This window comes from Thermobia domestica, chromosome 12, assembly GCF_964235325.1.
Source record: "Thermobia domestica chromosome 12, izTheDome1.hap1.1, whole genome shotgun sequence".
NCBI classification, from domain to species: Eukaryota; Metazoa; Arthropoda; class Insecta; order Zygentoma; family Lepismatidae; genus Thermobia; species Thermobia domestica.
In genome coordinates, this window is record NC_137465.1 from 54,582,256 (window position 1) to 54,601,245 (window position 18,990).

The 18,990-nt window shown below is 37.0% G+C and overlaps 1 protein-coding gene across 2 annotated transcripts in view; it reads right to left on the reverse strand.

Annotated features, from left to right (window-relative positions):
• Positions 1 to 18,990, reverse strand: part of Dtwd2 (DTW domain containing 2) — an 82,468-nt gene that overhangs the window by 12,767 nt on the left and 50,711 nt on the right. For both annotated transcript variants that reach the window (XM_081733685.1, XM_081733686.1), the window contains one exon: positions 12,090 to 12,421. In XM_081733685.1, the coding sequence (XP_081589811.1) occupies positions 12,122 to 12,421 (300 nt within the window). In that variant the 3' untranslated portion in view covers positions 12,090 to 12,121. The remainder of the gene's footprint in view (positions 1 to 12,089; positions 12,422 to 18,990) is intronic.

Sequence of the window (18,990 nt, forward strand, 5' to 3'; positions counted from 1 at the left end):
AGTGAAGGATGGACCGACAACACGCTTCAGGGCACAATGGGATTGCCGTTAGGTAAAGCGGGAAGAATTATACTTCTTCATGCCGGTACGTCTTTTGGGTTCTTCCCAAACTGTTCCCTTCTCTTCACATCGAAGAAAACAGGAGAATATCATGAAGAAACGAACCAAACCAAATTTCTTAAATAGTTTCAGGAATCTCTTCTCCCCGACCTACACACGTCATCTATTACTGTAATGAATAATGCAAAATACCACTCAGTTATTGCTGACAAAGCTCCGACTATGGCCACAAGAAAAGGTGACATTATTCGTTGGCTCATTCAACACAACTTGGACGTTTGAGACGATTTGAAAAGAAAAAAAAAAATTAATTACTGCAATTCGTTCGAAGATACAAACCCCAGTTCCCCACATATGTCATTGACAAAATCGCTGCTCAATATGGACATACAGTATTGTAGGGAGCTGACTTGTTTACCAGCGGAGGCTGAGGTAGAGGGGGAGGGGTCTCACTGTTGCCAATCTTAGCGACTTGTCACTAAATCTAGCAGATTTGCAAAGGCGTCTGGCGACAAAATTTTTACGAAAGCAACTAACGACTTATTCAGCGACTTTTGAAGTGTCTTGGCGACAAAACGCGAATTTTTTAAAGCGATTTTGCTTTTAAGAAAAATTAATATACATGATGAGCGATTGCCTCAAGATTGATGAATAAAACGAACGTGAGCGCAAAATTCGGGAACAACCCGTGTGGTCCATGACATCGAATCGCCACCTGCATACATAGCCCTACGAATGTGTGAAAAATTCGGGAAATTCCCGGTGGATTGTGTCACCTGACAACGCAACCACTCAATTGAAACTTCGCAGTTCTCGGGTCGGGATAGAGCGAGTGAATATTATTTGCGTGTAAATATTTTGAATATATCTAGTTGAAGTGTCTAGTGTATAGTGCATAGTGCTGTGTAACTGATAAATTAAAGTGTATTCTGTGTGGTGTTCTTTAATTAAGCATGGGTAAACCCCAATACCAACAACATTATCGAAAAGAATGGGAGAAACAGTATGAATGGTTGCAGCCAGTTGATTCCGATCGATCAAAAGCGTTCTGTGTCTACTGCAAAAGTGAGATTTATGCAAAGGCTACTGATCTGAAAAAAACATTCGGAAACAAAGAAACAAGTTAAGATCCGATCCTTTTATCTCGCATAAACAGCAAAAAATTTCATTTAGGAAAGAAAGTTTGAAAACACACGCAGCTGAAGGTAGGCTCGCTTTATTCATTGCTGAACATTGTTCAATATTAACTGTTGACCATTTGTCCGAACTTTGTACGAACACCTTCCACGATAGTGACACAGCAAAAGACTTACACATACATAGAACAAAATGTACAGACATTTTGAAAAATGTTCTGGCACCATATTTTCTCGAGAATTTGGTACTTGACGTTGGTGCACAGGGTTACAGCCTTATAATTGGATGAGTCAACGGACATCTCGGTGACAAAACTTTTGGGGGTAATTATACGATACTTCAGTGTTAGTTTAAAACGAGTAGTATCTAGGTTTTTGGCTTTGTTAGAATTAAGAAATGCCACTGCACAAGTAATCACAGAGACAATTATATCACTTCTACACAATCTCAAATTGAATCCGTCCAAACTGTTAGGTTTAAAAGCTGATAATGCAAGCGTTAACACTGGTGTTATCAATGGTGTTTTCGAAATTCTAAAAAGAGAATTAAATCTTCCCCATTTAGTTCTGATAAGATGTGTGTGTCACTCATTACAATTGGCAGTGTCGCATGCAACTAAGGACACTTTGCCTCGAAACATTGAATTTTTAGTGCGTGAAACTTATAACTGGTTTGCCCACTCTACTAAAAGGCAAAATATGTACCGGGATATTTATGTTACGATTAACGATAAAGAACCACAGAAAATTTTAAAAGTGTGTGATGTCAGGTGGATATCTCTAGAACCGGCCGTTCGCCGCATTTTGCAGCAATGGGAGGAGTTGAAGTTGCACTTGGAAGTGGTTCGATCCGCTGAAAGCTGCTATACGGCTGAAATGTTATTTCAGATGTACTCAGATGTGTCCAATAAATTATATCTAATTTATCTGAAAAGTGTTCTCAGCGAGGTGCAAAAGACAACCAAATCATTTGAAGCTGAAAACGTTGATCCTACACGACTGCTTGATGACTTAACTAATCTTATACATTTCACAAGCAGAAAGATTTTAAATCCAACAGCCGAGGTAGACCCTCTGTCTAACACGTGCGAAATAGATAATTTTGTTGACCCCAAACCCTACTTAGGATATGAATTTGAAAAACTGGCAGAGTCAATGGGTTCAAACCAAACAATTGAAACTGTACGTAAACGATCCGTAGATTTTACAAATAAACTGGTTAGAGAATTGAAACACAGGCTCCCTACTAATTTTCAACTCTTACAAAAAATGTCACAGCTCTCTGTAAATAATTGTTTGAATGTCGTTAAAAATCCAATCACCGATTTAGTGGAAGAGATGGGTTGTTCCCCATTGGAAATAGGTAACATCGAAAACCAGTGGCGCAATCTGACTGTGATTAAGTGGAAAAATACTGCGACAACACTTGACTTTTGGGTGGAGGTCTATGAGTACAGAGATTCAGCGGGGGTTAATTCATTTCAAGATTTAGCTAATTTCGCTATGGCAGTGCTATCTCTTCCTCATTCAAACGCTGAGGTTGAAAGACTTTTTAGCCCATTAAATATTTAAGAAACCAAACTGAGAAATCGGTTGAAAGTGGAAATTGTGTCGGCTATACTTCAAGTTCGAAATTCACTTAGAATCTCTGGGAAGAGCTGTCATTCCTATGAGATACCAGAGGCTGTCATTAAAAAAATTGGAGTCAAAGCAGCGTACTCGCAGCCGTCGTCTACTGTGACATCCCAGCCTTCAACATCGGTAGCAGTAGAAGAGGAGACAGTATAGCTTTTCGAATAGGTAAGTCATTTCACGTGGTCTCTGCCTTTATTGATTATGTTTAGCCTATGTATACAAGTTTACTTTATATTGTTCCAGAGAAACATTCTTTTTAGGTTTAAATTCGATAAATATCTGTTTTAGCGACTTTCTAGCGACTTTTGGACCTGAATTTAGCGACATTTTGTCAGTAAGAGTTGGCAACAGTGGGGGTTCTGCCTGGCTCTTGCGACACTCTCTTTCCGTTCTTCTATATGTCAGCGTTGCCAGGGATAGAAAATTGCCACATGAATGTCATTCTAAAAAGTTAGTGTGATTTGGTTATTTGTTTGAGGTTCTGTTGCTTATTATTCATTTGACAATGGCTTCACAGCGTAAGAGAGGGCAAACTATACGCAGCGAAGCTAAAGACATAATAAGGAAGGTCATAGTGCAGTTCGACGAAGAAGCGAAGGAGAAAAAAACTAAAGCATTTGTTATCACAGCCTAATTTGCGTGTGTCCACGTATACAGGGATCTCTGTGCGAAGTGTAACGAACATACGGAAAAAAGAGACTGGAGGCTGGTGAATCATCACTCACAACTCCAGGTAAGAAAACCCAAAACGGAACAGTTTAGGTTTCATTGTGATGAATTTGACAGGTGGGTTATACGCGATATTATACAAGACTTCTATTTGCAGAAGAAAACTGTTCCAAGTGCGCCTAAAGTACTGTCAGCCATCAAGAAAAAATTGATTTCCCGTGGAAGGTTCACACTTTACGACGGTTGCTTTACAGTAAGGTGTTTCAATGGGAAAAGATGTAAGAGTAATAGGAAGATTCTCACCGAGCGTCCAAATATTGTGAATTGGAGGGGAAGGTATTTGAGGGCCATTAGAAATTACGTGTCACAAAATAGAAATATTGTTACATAAACGGAAGTTGGGAAGACAACAATTTGACATTTTGGAAATGCCGGCACAGTGAAATTTTACACGGTGTGTCTTCAAACCCAAGTTCTTCGAACCGGTTGATTTTAGTGAATGCTTGAGCAAGCAGCGGGTTTATTGATGGTATAAGTTTAAGGTTTAGAGCAGGAAGGGCTTCTGGGAACTACCACGTGTTCGGTCGCACTTCATTATTCTTTTGTTCTTTATATCTGGCAACGATGGATGATTAATAATTGTTAGTGTCAACGTGGCGTGTGTGACTGCATGACACGCAATATTGTAGATGCTTGTGCAAAGCAAATTGTGTATTTAGTTGAGTGATTCTAAATAGAATAAATATTCATATTGTGCATTTTGAACTTGGTGTTTACAATAATACAGTCCACGAATATATATATATAAGATGGTCCTAACCGACCGGATTTTATTCCAGTTGTGCTAGCTGATGTGTATGGTGTGAGAACTTGTGGTACTTTCGCAGTACTTTCATTTCAAAGTGATGTAATAATTATTAATTGTGCAGAATTATAACAAAATAGAACTCATCGGTAAGAGAACTCTCCTCAAACGCGAAGTAACAAGATTGATACACAAAGTGAATGAGAATAAAGACATGCCGAGCACCACGGACAAATGAACTACTTAATTTTGAGAAATGGGTTACAGAAAAACTTGTTCCGAATCTTCCTAAAGGAAGTGCCATTGTTCTTGATAATGCTCCCTACAACAACATATAAATTAACAAACCACCCTCAAAGTATGTTGTGAAACAGGAGCTGATAAACTGGCTTCAAGACAACCAAGTTCCCTTTTCCCAAAATATGAAGTTTGAACTACATCAGCTGATAGAACAACATAAGCCACAAAATATATCGGATTGATGAATTATTGAAGATCAATGGTCATAACTAACAGTATGAACTTAATGCTATTGAACTATCTTGGGCAAAAATCAAACGAATTGTTAGAGAAAATAATCCAACAGGGGATTTGCCTTTGACTAGATTGGAAGAAGTGACCAGAGATGCTCTGAAGTCTATGACACCGGAGAACTGGAAGGGGTACAAACACGTGATTAGCGTGGAGCAGCGGTTCTGGGAGAAAGAAGAGCTAATGGAGGATACCGTAGATAATTTTGTAATTGAACTTGGCACTGACAGTGATGATGATGATAATATAACCGAATCAGATGAGAATTTGACTTCGGATTCTGAACTTCCTCAGCGCACGTCCGATAGTGATAATGATTAATCGAATGCAAACATACAATATTGTAAGGTTCCGCATGTCTTCATATCATGCGAAAACCATGTGTATACTACACATGTTGACAGTAAACAAATGCAACGCAGACGACAGTACCGAAGAGGAGTCGCCCACAATCGCCAGCAGTCGGCAAGACTGAGATCACCGAAGGTAGCCGACATTTTAGGATAAAAGGAGCACGCCTCAACAAGCATCTATCTATCCAGGTTGATCAAACCACCTAGAGCCCTAAGGCGCCCGTCCATTGGGTTTACCTTAGCCTCTCACGACGCCCGCTCAAAGAGAGGAACCTCACCTACAAAAGCCCTACGATGCCTTGTCATTGGGTTCCTTCAACTTCCTTACCTAAAATTATTAGAGAAACTACTTATTGTAATATATTTATGTATTTAAGAAGATTATAATAAAAGGTGATGGGAAAGTCCAAATTCCCGTGTACAATAATTGCTCTACCTTACATAAACTGAGAGAATTTTACAATATATTCTTCATTGCATTTGTGAACTGTTAACAGGAAATTATGTATATAATTTATTTATTTCAAGTGTTATATGTAAGCTGTGTCTGCAAATAGGTTGTAAATAGATGTATTATACAATGCTACTTTTAGAGTCAACAAAATATCTTAGAAAGAGAGGACTATTCTTAGATATAATTATTATTCATTCTTATTAAATCCTACCTCAGCCTCACATAGCCTCGGCACGGCATAGATTGTGAGGCTCACTCATTTCACTGGAATACCAAGCAAGCTACAGTCCACCACCCCTTCGTCATTTATCAGCGAAAAGGAAACAAAATGACCACTATAACTTGATTATAATATCTGACGCCTTGAGCACAATATTGTGGCATTCTACTCTTTTCAGAAGCTTGTAGAATTCCTTCGAAACAAACATAGTACTGCCCCTGAGAAAATTTTCTACTTTTCGGATGGTTCAACTGCACAGTATAAAAACTGTAATAACTTTCTAAACTTATGCTTACACCAACAAGACTTCGAAAGACAGGCTGAGTGGCACTTTTTTTTTTTTTTTTGCCACAGCCCGTGGTAAAGGCCCATGCAATGGTATAGGAGGCACTGTGAAGAGACTGGCAAGAAAAGCAAGCCTCCAGTGCTCATTCTCAGATCAAATCTTGTAACCATACAACTTATTGATTGGAAAAGTGAAATGAAATCTTTGAGTTTTACATTCTACAGTTATGACGGCTAGGCTAAAGGAGACGGTGATGGTGAGAAATGAATGGAATGAAGACAGTGGAGGGAAACGGGACAATCCCCAGAAAGCCCACGCACACTACCACAAAGTCCACTTGGCGCGATCTGGGATCAAACAAGGGACCCCAAGTACCAGAGGTGAACGCTCTACCACTGAGCCACCGCGGCCCAACTTTATGATTGGGCAAAGAAGAGTATCTCAAGGGTTGAGTTCATATTTGTTACTCAGAATATGCTGCGACTGATTAATTTCTTTAAAAAAAGTTTCGAATGTATTCACGGAATTCCAGAGACATGAAGATTCCATGCCTTTGTTCCCCGTGCCATGATAGAACGTCTGTAGTGACTATGCCCTTCTTTTCTTCAACATCCAGCATACACCACCTACTGACATCCAGGACGCTTCCATTAAGTGAAATTCATGGATATGTGACTACAGTTTACGAAGGAAATTGGTGGCTCGGACATGTTATCACTACTAATCGAGAAGATGGCCAGGTGAAGGTAACATTTCTGCACTATGCTGAACCATCACTTTTTTTTTCTTTTAAATCCAAATAAGATGGACGCGTATTGTGGGTTCAGCCATGAGACATTTTATGCAAAGTGAGCCCAGTGACACCTACTACTCGTGTTTATCGTATTCCTGAAGATGACGTCAAAAGAACTAAATGAGCTTTCCACGAATACATCTCTTCAAAAGACTTTGGCTAGAGGTAAGTCTTTGCTTATAGATGCGCTACAGTTGAGTTTGAATAATTGCCAAATGTTATCGCGCAAGATAAGTTTAGTGAATACTATACAAATCATAAGACTTTTCTTTATTCACACAAGTTAGTTTCCTTCGAAGTCTGTATCTCTCGACCCCATTAGGTCTCAAAATTATATTTTGACCGCATCTTTTTAAAGGCCTAACCTACATATAAATTTATTTTCACAAATTTAAAATCGTCATTTTTCGAGAAATTCGAATCTTCGAAAATTCTTTTTAGTATGCGCAATTGATTTATATATCTATAAAAAGTTTAAAGCAATGGCTTTACAATGACGTAAGTCTTAGTTCGGTACGTTAATTAGGAGCCGAGATATATCAAATTAAAAAAGCTAATATATGCTTTTTTTTTAACCAAAATTGTAAATTTCGAAAATTAATCAACCTAGAAGGCTGAAATTTGGTATTTTTCAATCTTGCTATGATATCTTCATGTGACGTAAAAATCATCAAAATCGTGAAGGGTCAGTATAAAACGATGTGTTGAGTTGATATGGAATGACCCGAACGTAATGACTCTAAGTTCAAGTCTATACATTTAAAGGCGGATCAGAGTTTGCAATGAGAACTCGAAAAAAAGAGTTAGTTTTTGTTGCTTAAATCTACTGTACTTTTTGCCCGTCAATCTATCTTGAAAAATAAAAGAGCTAACAAAAAGTACTATTGGTAAATGGTAAATCTAATCTTAATTTTCACCTGAAATCACTTCCACAAAGATGACTACATCATATTTTCATCGGGATTGAAAGCAATACACCCGCCCTCTTCTTTAATTCCTTCTTTGGAGTGGATGAGTGCTGCCAGTGTCTCATTCTTCAATTTGTATCGGTGGCTCGTCTTGATATTTTTAAGAGTACTGAAAACTCTTTCTACCGACGCATTGGAGAATGGCGAAACCATAAGTAGCTTTATAAATATTTTTCAAAATTTGGAAGAGTGGCACTCCAGCAGCATTCTTCAAACGGAAAACTTTCTGCCAATACTCCTCAGTCGACAGAGAAGTTGTCAACCCGTGTTTGATGAAACCAAGGAAAGCATGTTCACGCCATTCCTGGTCAACAACTCGTGCGTTTGTGATATTACTCAAATATGGAAATCGTCGGAAAACTGTGCTCATTGATTTGATTGTGAAAGATTGTGCTATTTCGGGGTGCACCACTGAAATTTGTTCAAAGAGAGGATCACGAAGAACATGATTGAAACTTTTCTTAATTTCAGTTACTAATTCCGAATAAAAGCTGAAGCAGGAGTTCAGAAAGATCTTCATTTCTTGTTTCGGTAAATTAGCATCACATCTCATCTTCTCAAGACTTTCCTGTGCCTGAACGTCCAGATACAACAGTGCTGGCTTAAATTTTTGCGGGTTTCAATGATCTAAATCTTCGATTTTCGACAAGTTTCGAATACATTCCACATCCGAAAAGTTGCTACACAAATTTCTTAATAATCTCCTCAGTTCTGGTTTTAGCTTGTGTAATAAAGGGGTTTCAGACTGGAACAATGTATTAAATTTCGTCAACAGCCCAAGAACATAGGCCATAAACTCCAGATATGCTTCCGTAAATGGATTCTCCATTGTTCTTAGCATCTCTTCTGTAGTTTTTGACGGGTCTTGAAAGCACATTTCTCGTAAATAATGTTTTAGAGCTGTGTACTGCTCTAATACTCTATCGACACAAGCTTTTAAAGAAAGCCAACGTGTAGTTGCTGGGGACAAAATTTTATGCATTGCGATGCCAAACAATTTTTGAAATTCTTTGAACTTGTGTTGCTTACCGGAACTTCTACTGAAATCCGCTCCTAAATTTCGCAAGAAGTCTTCCACAGACCGAGGTAGTTTGAGACATGCCTTGGATGCTGCCAAATGGATTAGACGGCATATACATTTTACGCAGACGATATGCGGGAATTATTTCCTAAGAAGCGACAAAACAGAATGATGTTCTCCCACCATCACATTTGTGGTATCGGCTGAGAAACCAACTAAGTTTGCAAATGGAATACCCTTTGAAACTAAACAGCTTCTTAAGTAATTGTATAGGTCTTCCGCACCACTTGATGGCAACTCTACTAAATCTAAAAACCTAGTTTTTACTTTGAAAGTGACTTCATCAAAATATATAACAGTAAGAGCGCATTGTTTCTTTACACTTCGGTCTGTAGTTTCATCCATAATGAGTGAAAAATAAGCACCATCTTGACTAAGTCCCTCGTGCAGTTTTTCCTGAAACGATTTACTGAGTGCATTCCTCATAAGCGCTTCTGCTTTCGCAATGTCTAAGTCTAGGAAAAGATCGGCACACAATAGACCAAGCGTATCCATTAACAACAAAGGCAAGTTATTTGCCGCTAATAGACCGGCTAACTTTATCTCTGCTCTTTGCACATGTTTTTCAGTTTACGAAAGAACTGAATGAGTAAGGTTTCGTGTTTCCGTCAAATCTTTCAATCTTTCCTTATGTTTCTCCGACTTGCTATCCCTGAGAATAGCTGCCTTGTGCGATATGATTTTAGCGTCGCAAACTTTGCACACAGCACGACCCCCCTCACTCTCGGCCAACCAATTTTTAAATTGAGGCATATGAAGCCAGAAAGAATTAAATTTGTACGGACGACTCTTAACTTTACTTTTTGTACACTTTGGTTTCTTTGCGTCACTTGCCCCTATTGTGTCTCGATCCGACAAAGACGAACTCGGACCCGCACTCGATTGCGCCACTTCAATCATACCAGTATCACTCCCACACAATTCACTATTTCTTTCCCCTTTCTCATTAACTGAAACATCAGTGAGCAACAAATCTCAAAAAAGACAAATAACAATGAAGTTTTTTTTTTTTTTCCCCGTTATTGAACAGTTACTAAGTGTACAAGCGTCTAAAGCTGACGTTGAAAGGCTTTTTTCTTTGTTCAAGGATTGCTAAGAAACCGTTTAGGAACTGAAAAGGCAGCTACGCTAGTATATTTGTTCAAGTTTTCAACAAGCATGAAGTTGACAGCTTGTTGCATGCATGGCATATACTGTACGGTTGACTAACTAGTTGAGTTGAAATGAAATACTGTTACGGATGCTATTAAACATAAATATTAAACTTTTATCTGTAATTATTTTTTGTCCATTACTGTTCAAATGGCTTGCAAAGAATAGTGAAAGGAAACTTTGGACATTTCAACACTCAATTGGGATTAATTAATGAACTCTCTATCTGTAAAAACTGCAATGTAATTCCGTCTTTGAAATAGTTTCCAAGCACTGAAATTATCTACCTTTCACAAGTCATTGTGTAAGTTCATGCATTGACAAATACGATGAAAGAAGTATGTTTATAGGTACACGTACTTACGATTTCACCATGAGTACAGAAGTCCATGACCTCAGCTCGAATCATGAATGAAAACTACTTCGCTTTCCGAAGTCAGTAGTAGTTGCGATATAACATTAGAAGGAGGAGGACATAATAAAGAAGCTGGGACCATACTTGATTGATCTATCATACTTGTGTTGGATACTATCAATCATCTATTCTCTACATCATTAATTTCACGTATATACTAGTTTTATATTTGTCAATGCCGCCACAAGTCAGTGCTTGGAAAGTTTCATCAGACACGAATAAACGTAAAATTATACACATTAAAAATATTCCTCCTAAACTCTATTCTTTCATTTCGGCAGAAAAAGAATGTCTGTCACACTACTGTCAGAAAAGGAATTACAATACTAAGTCTGCATCTACTATTCCTCTATGTGAAAGAAGTACCCTATACTTAGTACTCAACTAAACTTCAAATCAATTATTTAATATAAATAAAAAAAAAAAAAAAAGTTATTTAAAACAAATAAACCATTGGTTTTGGTTTTTATTACAAAAGGCTTTTTTTGTCAACCATGCATCTAACAGGATGTTTTCAGGTAATTAATTTTCTTTTCTGTTCATAAATATTTTGCAAATTATTCCCAGTCTCAACTACCCTTTAACTGTTCCTAGACGTAAATTTTACCGCGCTAATGAAGTTGACAATTCAAGAAAGCCGGCGGTTTCATGAATTTTGAATCATGCTTCTTCAGCGTTTAAATGTTGTCACGAAACAAGAACAAGAACATGTACGTCTCAAAGATATCTACGTAACTCGCTCAGTCACAACTACTTTCTTTAGTATATAGTGTCAATGCTTTTAACATAACTACATATAAATCAATGTACAGGATGGGCCGTAAGCCATTAACTATTCAAGTTTTCCCCACAGAGTTCACAGTTTTGAGAAGCATGTAACCAGGACTACATAATCAACAATACCAGTAGTTTAATTTTAATGTGTTCAATGAAATTTGGGTGATCTTATATCTGGCAATTTTAGCTTTTCAGTAGCCTAGTGCTAGCGTGGAGATAGTTTCGTACGATTATGTTGTGTGGTAAAATCTAATTAATGACTACGAAGGAATTGGCGGTATGAAAATGAAAAAAAGAAAAAAGAACCTATCGAGAAAAATCAATTACTCGATCTGTCAACCACAAACTCATTGTCTGACATCGAACTGGGGACCCTTTGCACCACTAGAGATCAATCAGTGTTTTACCAATGTAGTTCGGATTCCACGTGAAAGAGGGGGTCAACGTCTCAAATACGCAGCTTCGTTGCTGAAAGGGATATTCGACTGGAAATCACATCAAATCATATCGAAGTGGCCCGTGAACGGATTACACCACTGGTTGCATATACATATTTGTCAAAATAATGTCTCATTAAGGAAGCTCGCATTTTTCAGATTATTAAGAAAGAAAGGGAAGGAAAACAGAAATACAGACTAGGAGTCTTTTCTATTTCCATAAAATGACTCAAGTATTTCCAGTTAACTGACTTATGGCGCACCCTGTTTTACATTTGGCGTAGAGGTATTTTTACTCAATTATATTAGCAAATTACCTGTTATATAATATTAATTTTGAATATAGTCATCATCTATCTTCTTTTATCCTCTTTTCTGGAACTTTCAGCACTTTACGAGTCCTTCGACCAACTGGTTTATTATATGCATCACACTGTACCAAAAACTCCTTACTCTGATGGCATACGGCTCCATGATGCAACTGGAAGTTACAGAGTGCTTGTAGTGGTTGAAGCAATGCTTCACGAATATCAGGACGATTTTCGAGAATTGTCAATGCTTCCGCTGCTGTTTCTAGAGTTGATAAACAATTATCACTTGGCTGAGTTCGAATTACGTATTTGCTCACATCTCCCGTGCTTAGTTTCACCTGCAAATATAAAAATCAAAATTTCATTCTATGGTGACAAAAATATCATAATTGATTAGTACTATTACCATCATTAACTACTTTCCAAAAACAATAAGTTAACTTGGTTTCTTCACCTATTAGAAAATTCATAACATAATAATATTAAATAAACTATAAGACGTAAGAAACATGCAATAACAAATTTAAAGTGACAGTGTTACGATACAGTAAAAGTATTACTTATACAAAATAAAGAACATTTATACCACTCAATTCAGGAACCATTTCTAGGCCAATTCAATTAACTTTAAAGATAAAAGGCTGGTTCCAACAAAACTGGGCACCGGCAGATATGACCAGTGCATCAATTCAATTTTGAAAGACTTTTTCGTTGATCACATAATCTTCCTTGGATCCGACCTGTTTATGTCTCCGGACTTTATACACCCGATCTGCATCTCTGAATGGTTGTCCGAGAATACTCTGCAACCTACCACGTTCTACTAACTAGTTACGTCAACGTCAAATAAATAAGCTTGAACCTGCCTTCAGATGCAACCTTCCCGTTCTACTATCTAGTTACGTTAAATAAACAAGCTTGAACCTGCCTTCGGACGGAACACTCAGACAGTACACAATTGTTCAACTCTAATCCTGTACAAAAATATCAACTAGAAAAAACGTTATTAATTCTAAGATAGCTGTTCATTACTTCTAACATCGCAATGCATATTTTTCTCTATTCTACTTACACATCTTTATCGCTCAATTTAATCTCTTACCTACAGAACACGGATTTCTCATTACTTTTAACAAAATTAGAGAAAGATTTAATAAGATTTTTAGAATATTTAAACGGGCATTTACGTGTTTTATATCAAATATTAAGACTATTCTTTCGTTTAGCCGTTTGACCTTTGGCATTATTCCTAACTAATACCGAGGGGCACCGTGGTGGCTCAGTGGTAGAATGCGTACCTCTCGCGTGTAGGGGGATCGAGTAAGTTTGTGGCGAGCAATATATATCTGTGGGATTTCTCAGGGTACTATTGTTTCCTCCCACATGCTCATTTCACCAATTACTCTATCATCACTCATCTGCCTTGAAAATGTGTTTCTCTTAGCATAACGGGCATAATCATGGGACGTTAAACTGGAAGATTTCACTTCATTTCATTTTGTAACGATTACTGGATGCTTAAGATTACATAGCAGAACATTATACCTGTAGCTAAAGATGGATTAAAGAAAGGAATGGAAAATATTTTAATTACTAATAGGGCGAAAGGAATACATATTACCAATAATATTAGTACTAACCTTTCTGTATTGCTAAAGATAGTACTAATTAATTTAAAATATTTTACTTATGTATTTATTACATGAGACTGTACTAGGGTTGATCAACTGAAATCTGTTCGTTGAATTGAATTGATTTTGAGTTTAACGTCCTGTTCAGCAGCGAGGCTATATGAGACGTGGATCTACTGATTAACGTAGAATCCGAACCACATGAGCTCCCGCCGGGAATTGAACCCGGATCTCCCACGCCAAAAGTCGCGTACGCTAACCGCTTAGCCACGAAGGAGCTCAATCTGTTCGTTGATTGTAACTACAATATGGAATGATGAAAGAACTGTGTAGTTGTAGTGGTATATCATGGCATATGTCCTTGTTCATGTACAGTAGAAACAATAGTTCAGCAATCCAAGTTCCTTTTTTTTCTTTCTTTCTTTTAACAATAATAACATGTAACCACGAACACATTCAAGGTTTAGGAATAGGAATTAGATTTTGGGCTGTCGGCATCTAAAGTAATTTAGCCCGTCACGTATATGAAGGATGACGTCCCTCGGCGAGTACACTATCCGATGAAAGGGAAGGAAGGAAGCGGCCTGGGACCATTATGTTAAATACCACCCCGGCATTCGCCTGGTGTGAATGAAGGAAACCCAGGAAAAACCTCACTCAAGATGGCTGGCCTGAAAAAGTTGTTACACTTTTTCCAGCGAGTGTCCCCACCGGAAATTGAACCCGGGACCGCTCCCACCAAAGGCGAGGACCACGGACATATTCAAGTATGGATGTTAAGTCAGGACGGAAGCAATTACCAATCAAAGTAATGTCTCTTTTATGGTAAGCAATTAATATGACAATAATAAACAGGTATTTTATATTATGCCCAGTAACGCAGGACTTAGTCATAGCTTAAATACAAGAACGGGTATGTACAAGAACGGTAAATACAAGAACGGAAGAATAAAGCAATAAGTTGATTTATTCTATATTGTAGAACAGTCTACCTTCTGTTCGTCGTAGATAAGTCGGGACATTTTGCTTTTTATCCTTGAAATACATATGTTCTACGTTAATGGACGGATTACAAGACTCTAATTATGCTACTTTAAACGCTGAAGATTACCAGATAAGGTTTTCATTTTCATTTACCAAAGATTATATAACTTGAAAAACTATTATTATATTTTGCATTGTATTCTTTGTTCTAACTTTTAGACACTAGAAAAGTATCTGTAAATGTGAGAGGAATGTCCTGCTTTACTGAAATTATTTTTTAAAAAAAAAAGAAAAAAAAGAAAAAAAAGAATATGTGGTCCTTTATTCTCGATTTTCCGATGTCGTTAGATGCAGCCCCTAAAATGTTTCCATGTCGGGCCAATGTAAACTTATGAGAAAAAATGGCTCCATTAAGTAATATTAAATGGTGCCTCACGCGACCTGAAGTTTTAAAAGCATTAGTACATAGTATATGGCAAAAATCTGGAATAAACCCTTCTAATTTAGAAACGACTAAGGGAATGACACCATATCTTGATAGAAGTAATGGAGGTAGAACTGCACTTTATTTTATGTAGCACCATCCAGCTATCTTGAGGTCCGCCATCTTGGATTCATGTCTAAAATTTCAAGTTGGAAGTGGGTCATGTGGGCGCAGCATTTCACCACAAATACGTATAGATGGCATTATTTTCATAATTTAGGGATTCTGATATTATTGGCAGATGACCTGCCGTAACTGAGAAGCTTCCATAGATCTCAGTCTTCCGCTAACCTCTCGATTTTTCTGTTTTGATACCGTTTATCAATTGTAGCCTCCCTCTTTTTCCTGCCACCATGCCCTCTAGCACGTCCCTCATAATACAATTCTTTTTCAGCCAATGTCCAAACCAGTTTCTCGTCCTCTTTTCAATAATATCCAAAATTGTTCTGCCCCCCCTTGCACAACACCCCCTCATTCTTTTCACACTAGACCTGGCTGATTCTTTCCGTTCTTCTTCACATCAATATTTCGAAAGCTTCCAGTTATTTTTCATCACTTTTGCGTTATGTCAATGTTTAAGCCCCATCATACAATAGAATACTCCACAAAAGCATTTTAAGTCTTTTTTTAACTCTTTATTCAAGGACCTACAAAACAGATTTTTCTTCCACCTAAAGGCTTATTTCGCCATTCCTATTCTTCCTTTTGTTTTCCGTTCGCACTTCGTATCATTGCTACAATACTACTACCCAGGTATCGAAAACTAATTACCTGTTGTATTTTCTCCCCTCTTACTTCATATTTGACACCAACCGCTTCGTTCAAAGATGTCATTAATTATATAAGAATTATTATCTGTAAAATTAAGAAATCATTTAATGTAAAGATATGAATACAATATTGACTTTTGTATTAGCCCTATATACCATAATAATGGAAATTGCATTGAATGTTCCGATGTTGGATGTGAATTCGTTCCGAAAATGATTTGTTTGAACTTAATAAATGAAATAACATACAGGCACGCAATTTTAAGTAATGAGGAGGAAAGCCCAACTGATATTATTACAGAAAATATAATAGTGCTGGTGTGTATGTATGTGTGTGTGTAAATAATTTATTACTCTAAGGCTGGTTACTGCTCTCGATTGATAAGTTACTGACAGAGCAACAATACATTCTCTGATCCGACGACATAAGCAATAGGTCATAGTGCACATGAATTGGTAATATAAAGCCTTTTCTTCGCGAGAAACTCCGTAGCGAAGTTGCACAATGCCACAAAAAAACCTTCTAGAGTGCATTAGTTGTGAACTGGGAAGGGAAAATACTGCCGAACATTGGTGTTCCCATTTTGCCATCATCAAGAGAATATATTGCTTCTACTGTAGTTCATTCGCTTGAAGAATGGAAGCTACTGAAGTTCGTGCAGGCAGTTTGTTGTGATACTATGTCTGTAATATGGGTCACGTGAACAGTCTTTGCATTCCAGTAGAGAAAAAACTCCAGGAAGTATCTTCCTTGCACGCATTATATTTATCGATTAGTTTTAAAATCTTTATTTGGTAAGTGTGGTGTATTAGTTACGTCTGGACCAGACCTTCCCCTATTTAAGCGTTTTCAAGAGTGATTTAAAATACATATAGATCGCAATAAATCACAGTAACTTTCTTCCAGGAATTTGTGATGAGAGTTATAAGCAACAATGTTTCCGATGTAAGAAGAAAAGTGCTAAATTCTGCTTTAAAATCTGTAGAAACATTACATTGCAGAAACTGACCATCGTATATCCTGGGGGACGCATCTTCTCGAGGCATTTCCTTTCGTTTGATTGGTGTAATTCACCACGAAAGATGGATGGAGAAAGGAATCTATTACTTGAAATTTATTTCTTTTTAGCCAACAATTTGAAGAAGAAACACGACTTCAAAAATTATATATTTTTCTGTACAACTCTATGTGTAAGCTTGGTTTATTCCATTCACCATTACAAGATCTCCAATTTTTGAAAGAGTGTACAATTATAGAGAAAGAGATGCTGAATTACCTTAAGAAGCTCTTTCTCATTCTCGTCATTTCTTGTCATTTCTGGTATTTGACGGAGGAATATGTAGCGTTGGCACTTTTTGAGACGAAGTTATTATAGTGGAAAAACGAAAAATGACTGAGAAAATTAAAACTGTTAGGGAAAACAATGAAACAACAAAGATATTTGAGGTGTGTGGAGATACGATAGAAATTCTTGTGAAAAGAGAATCTTGTGTAGAGGGAAAGTACTAGAAATCAGTATAAACCGATTTCGTGGTTAAATAATGATGACTATCTTCAAGAAAAGAAAATAGTTAAATCCCTCACGTAACAAACGATTCAATAGAAAGGGGTGTGAAACTGATAGAAGGTACAACAACACTCTTACGAAAAATTAGAAACACAAACAGTTTCTCTTGCAAATAGTGAATGATCACAATCTTTTCCTGGCTGCGATAAAGGTAAATTATGTACCAAACAAGATTGAAAACTTATCATAAAGCTACTACAAGAGGAATGTTTATAATTTTTCTTTTTTGTTTAGAATGTTATACGAATCATTTTTAAGTATAATTCTACTTACAGATTTCTGTAATTCCTGAATTTTCTCCAAGCTTCCAAGCTTTCGACTCTCCCCTGGAGTCTTGGTGACGGAGGTCAAAAACAGAAAGCAAAACAATAGAAACATCAAGAAATAAAATGGAACGGACTTACCAAGGGAAGAGCTATGTTTTACGAAAACACTTGTTCAAGTACGTCAGTAATCAATGGATGAAAATGATGCAAACTAAAATATGACGGAGTCAATTTGTGCGCCTTCTTGTTTTTTGTTGGAAGGTTGCCAACTCACGTTATTATTTTTATTGCCATATCAAAACTATTAGAAATTTTGTAATTACCGCCTCCCATTCGTCAATCAAACATCCCTTGTTTAAATTTAATTTCGGTTTTTTGAAATGAATAAAATTTTAAAAACCAGTCTCTCTACTTCATTCTAGCTCCAAATAAAACTGAATCTTCTACCCTGTGTTGTGTTTCTTTTAAATGCTTCGATAAACCTGACATTAATTTTCCGCTTTTGAATCTCTAAAATGCTAGAGATTCCGTTTTTGTTTTGCCTATATAACTCTTGACAACTGCATTTTATTTCATTAATACCCGATTTTTCATTTTGATCTGTATAATAACTCTTAAATTGAGTAATGTTCTTGTGTATAGATTCTGCTTAACGCAGTTGTCAATCTGGGAAAAATACGCAATCCTACCCATCTTTTATATTTTATATCGGTTTCACGTTTATCGGAACCTAAACTCCTTTTAACCTGATTATACCAATTATTTAATAAAGCTGGGTACTCATTCAAACTACCCAGCTTCATCAGCTATTCAATCTCTGTCTGTAAATCTGTTTTTAAGAAAGTAAGACGTATGCCACGCAAAAAGAAATTCTTCCAAATATTAGCTTTGGTACCTGCCGAATGTGGAGATTTATAATGTGTGTACTGTGCTCCCGCTGTGGGCTTGTGGTGGACATTGGTGATGAATTTATTGTTATGTCGTCTTATATTAAGGTCTAACTACGTAAAAGTACGAATTTTTATGTAATCTTGTTTGTGGTCTATGGCGAAACAATGATTTAAATTTCTCTATTGGTTTGTTTCAGGGAAGACATCCAAAATCCCTTCAAATCTGCTATGCGTAATTAGATATAAAATAATAATATTACATGAGACATTTCGTTTCGCACACATAATAACTATTACATGGTTAAAGTATCTTG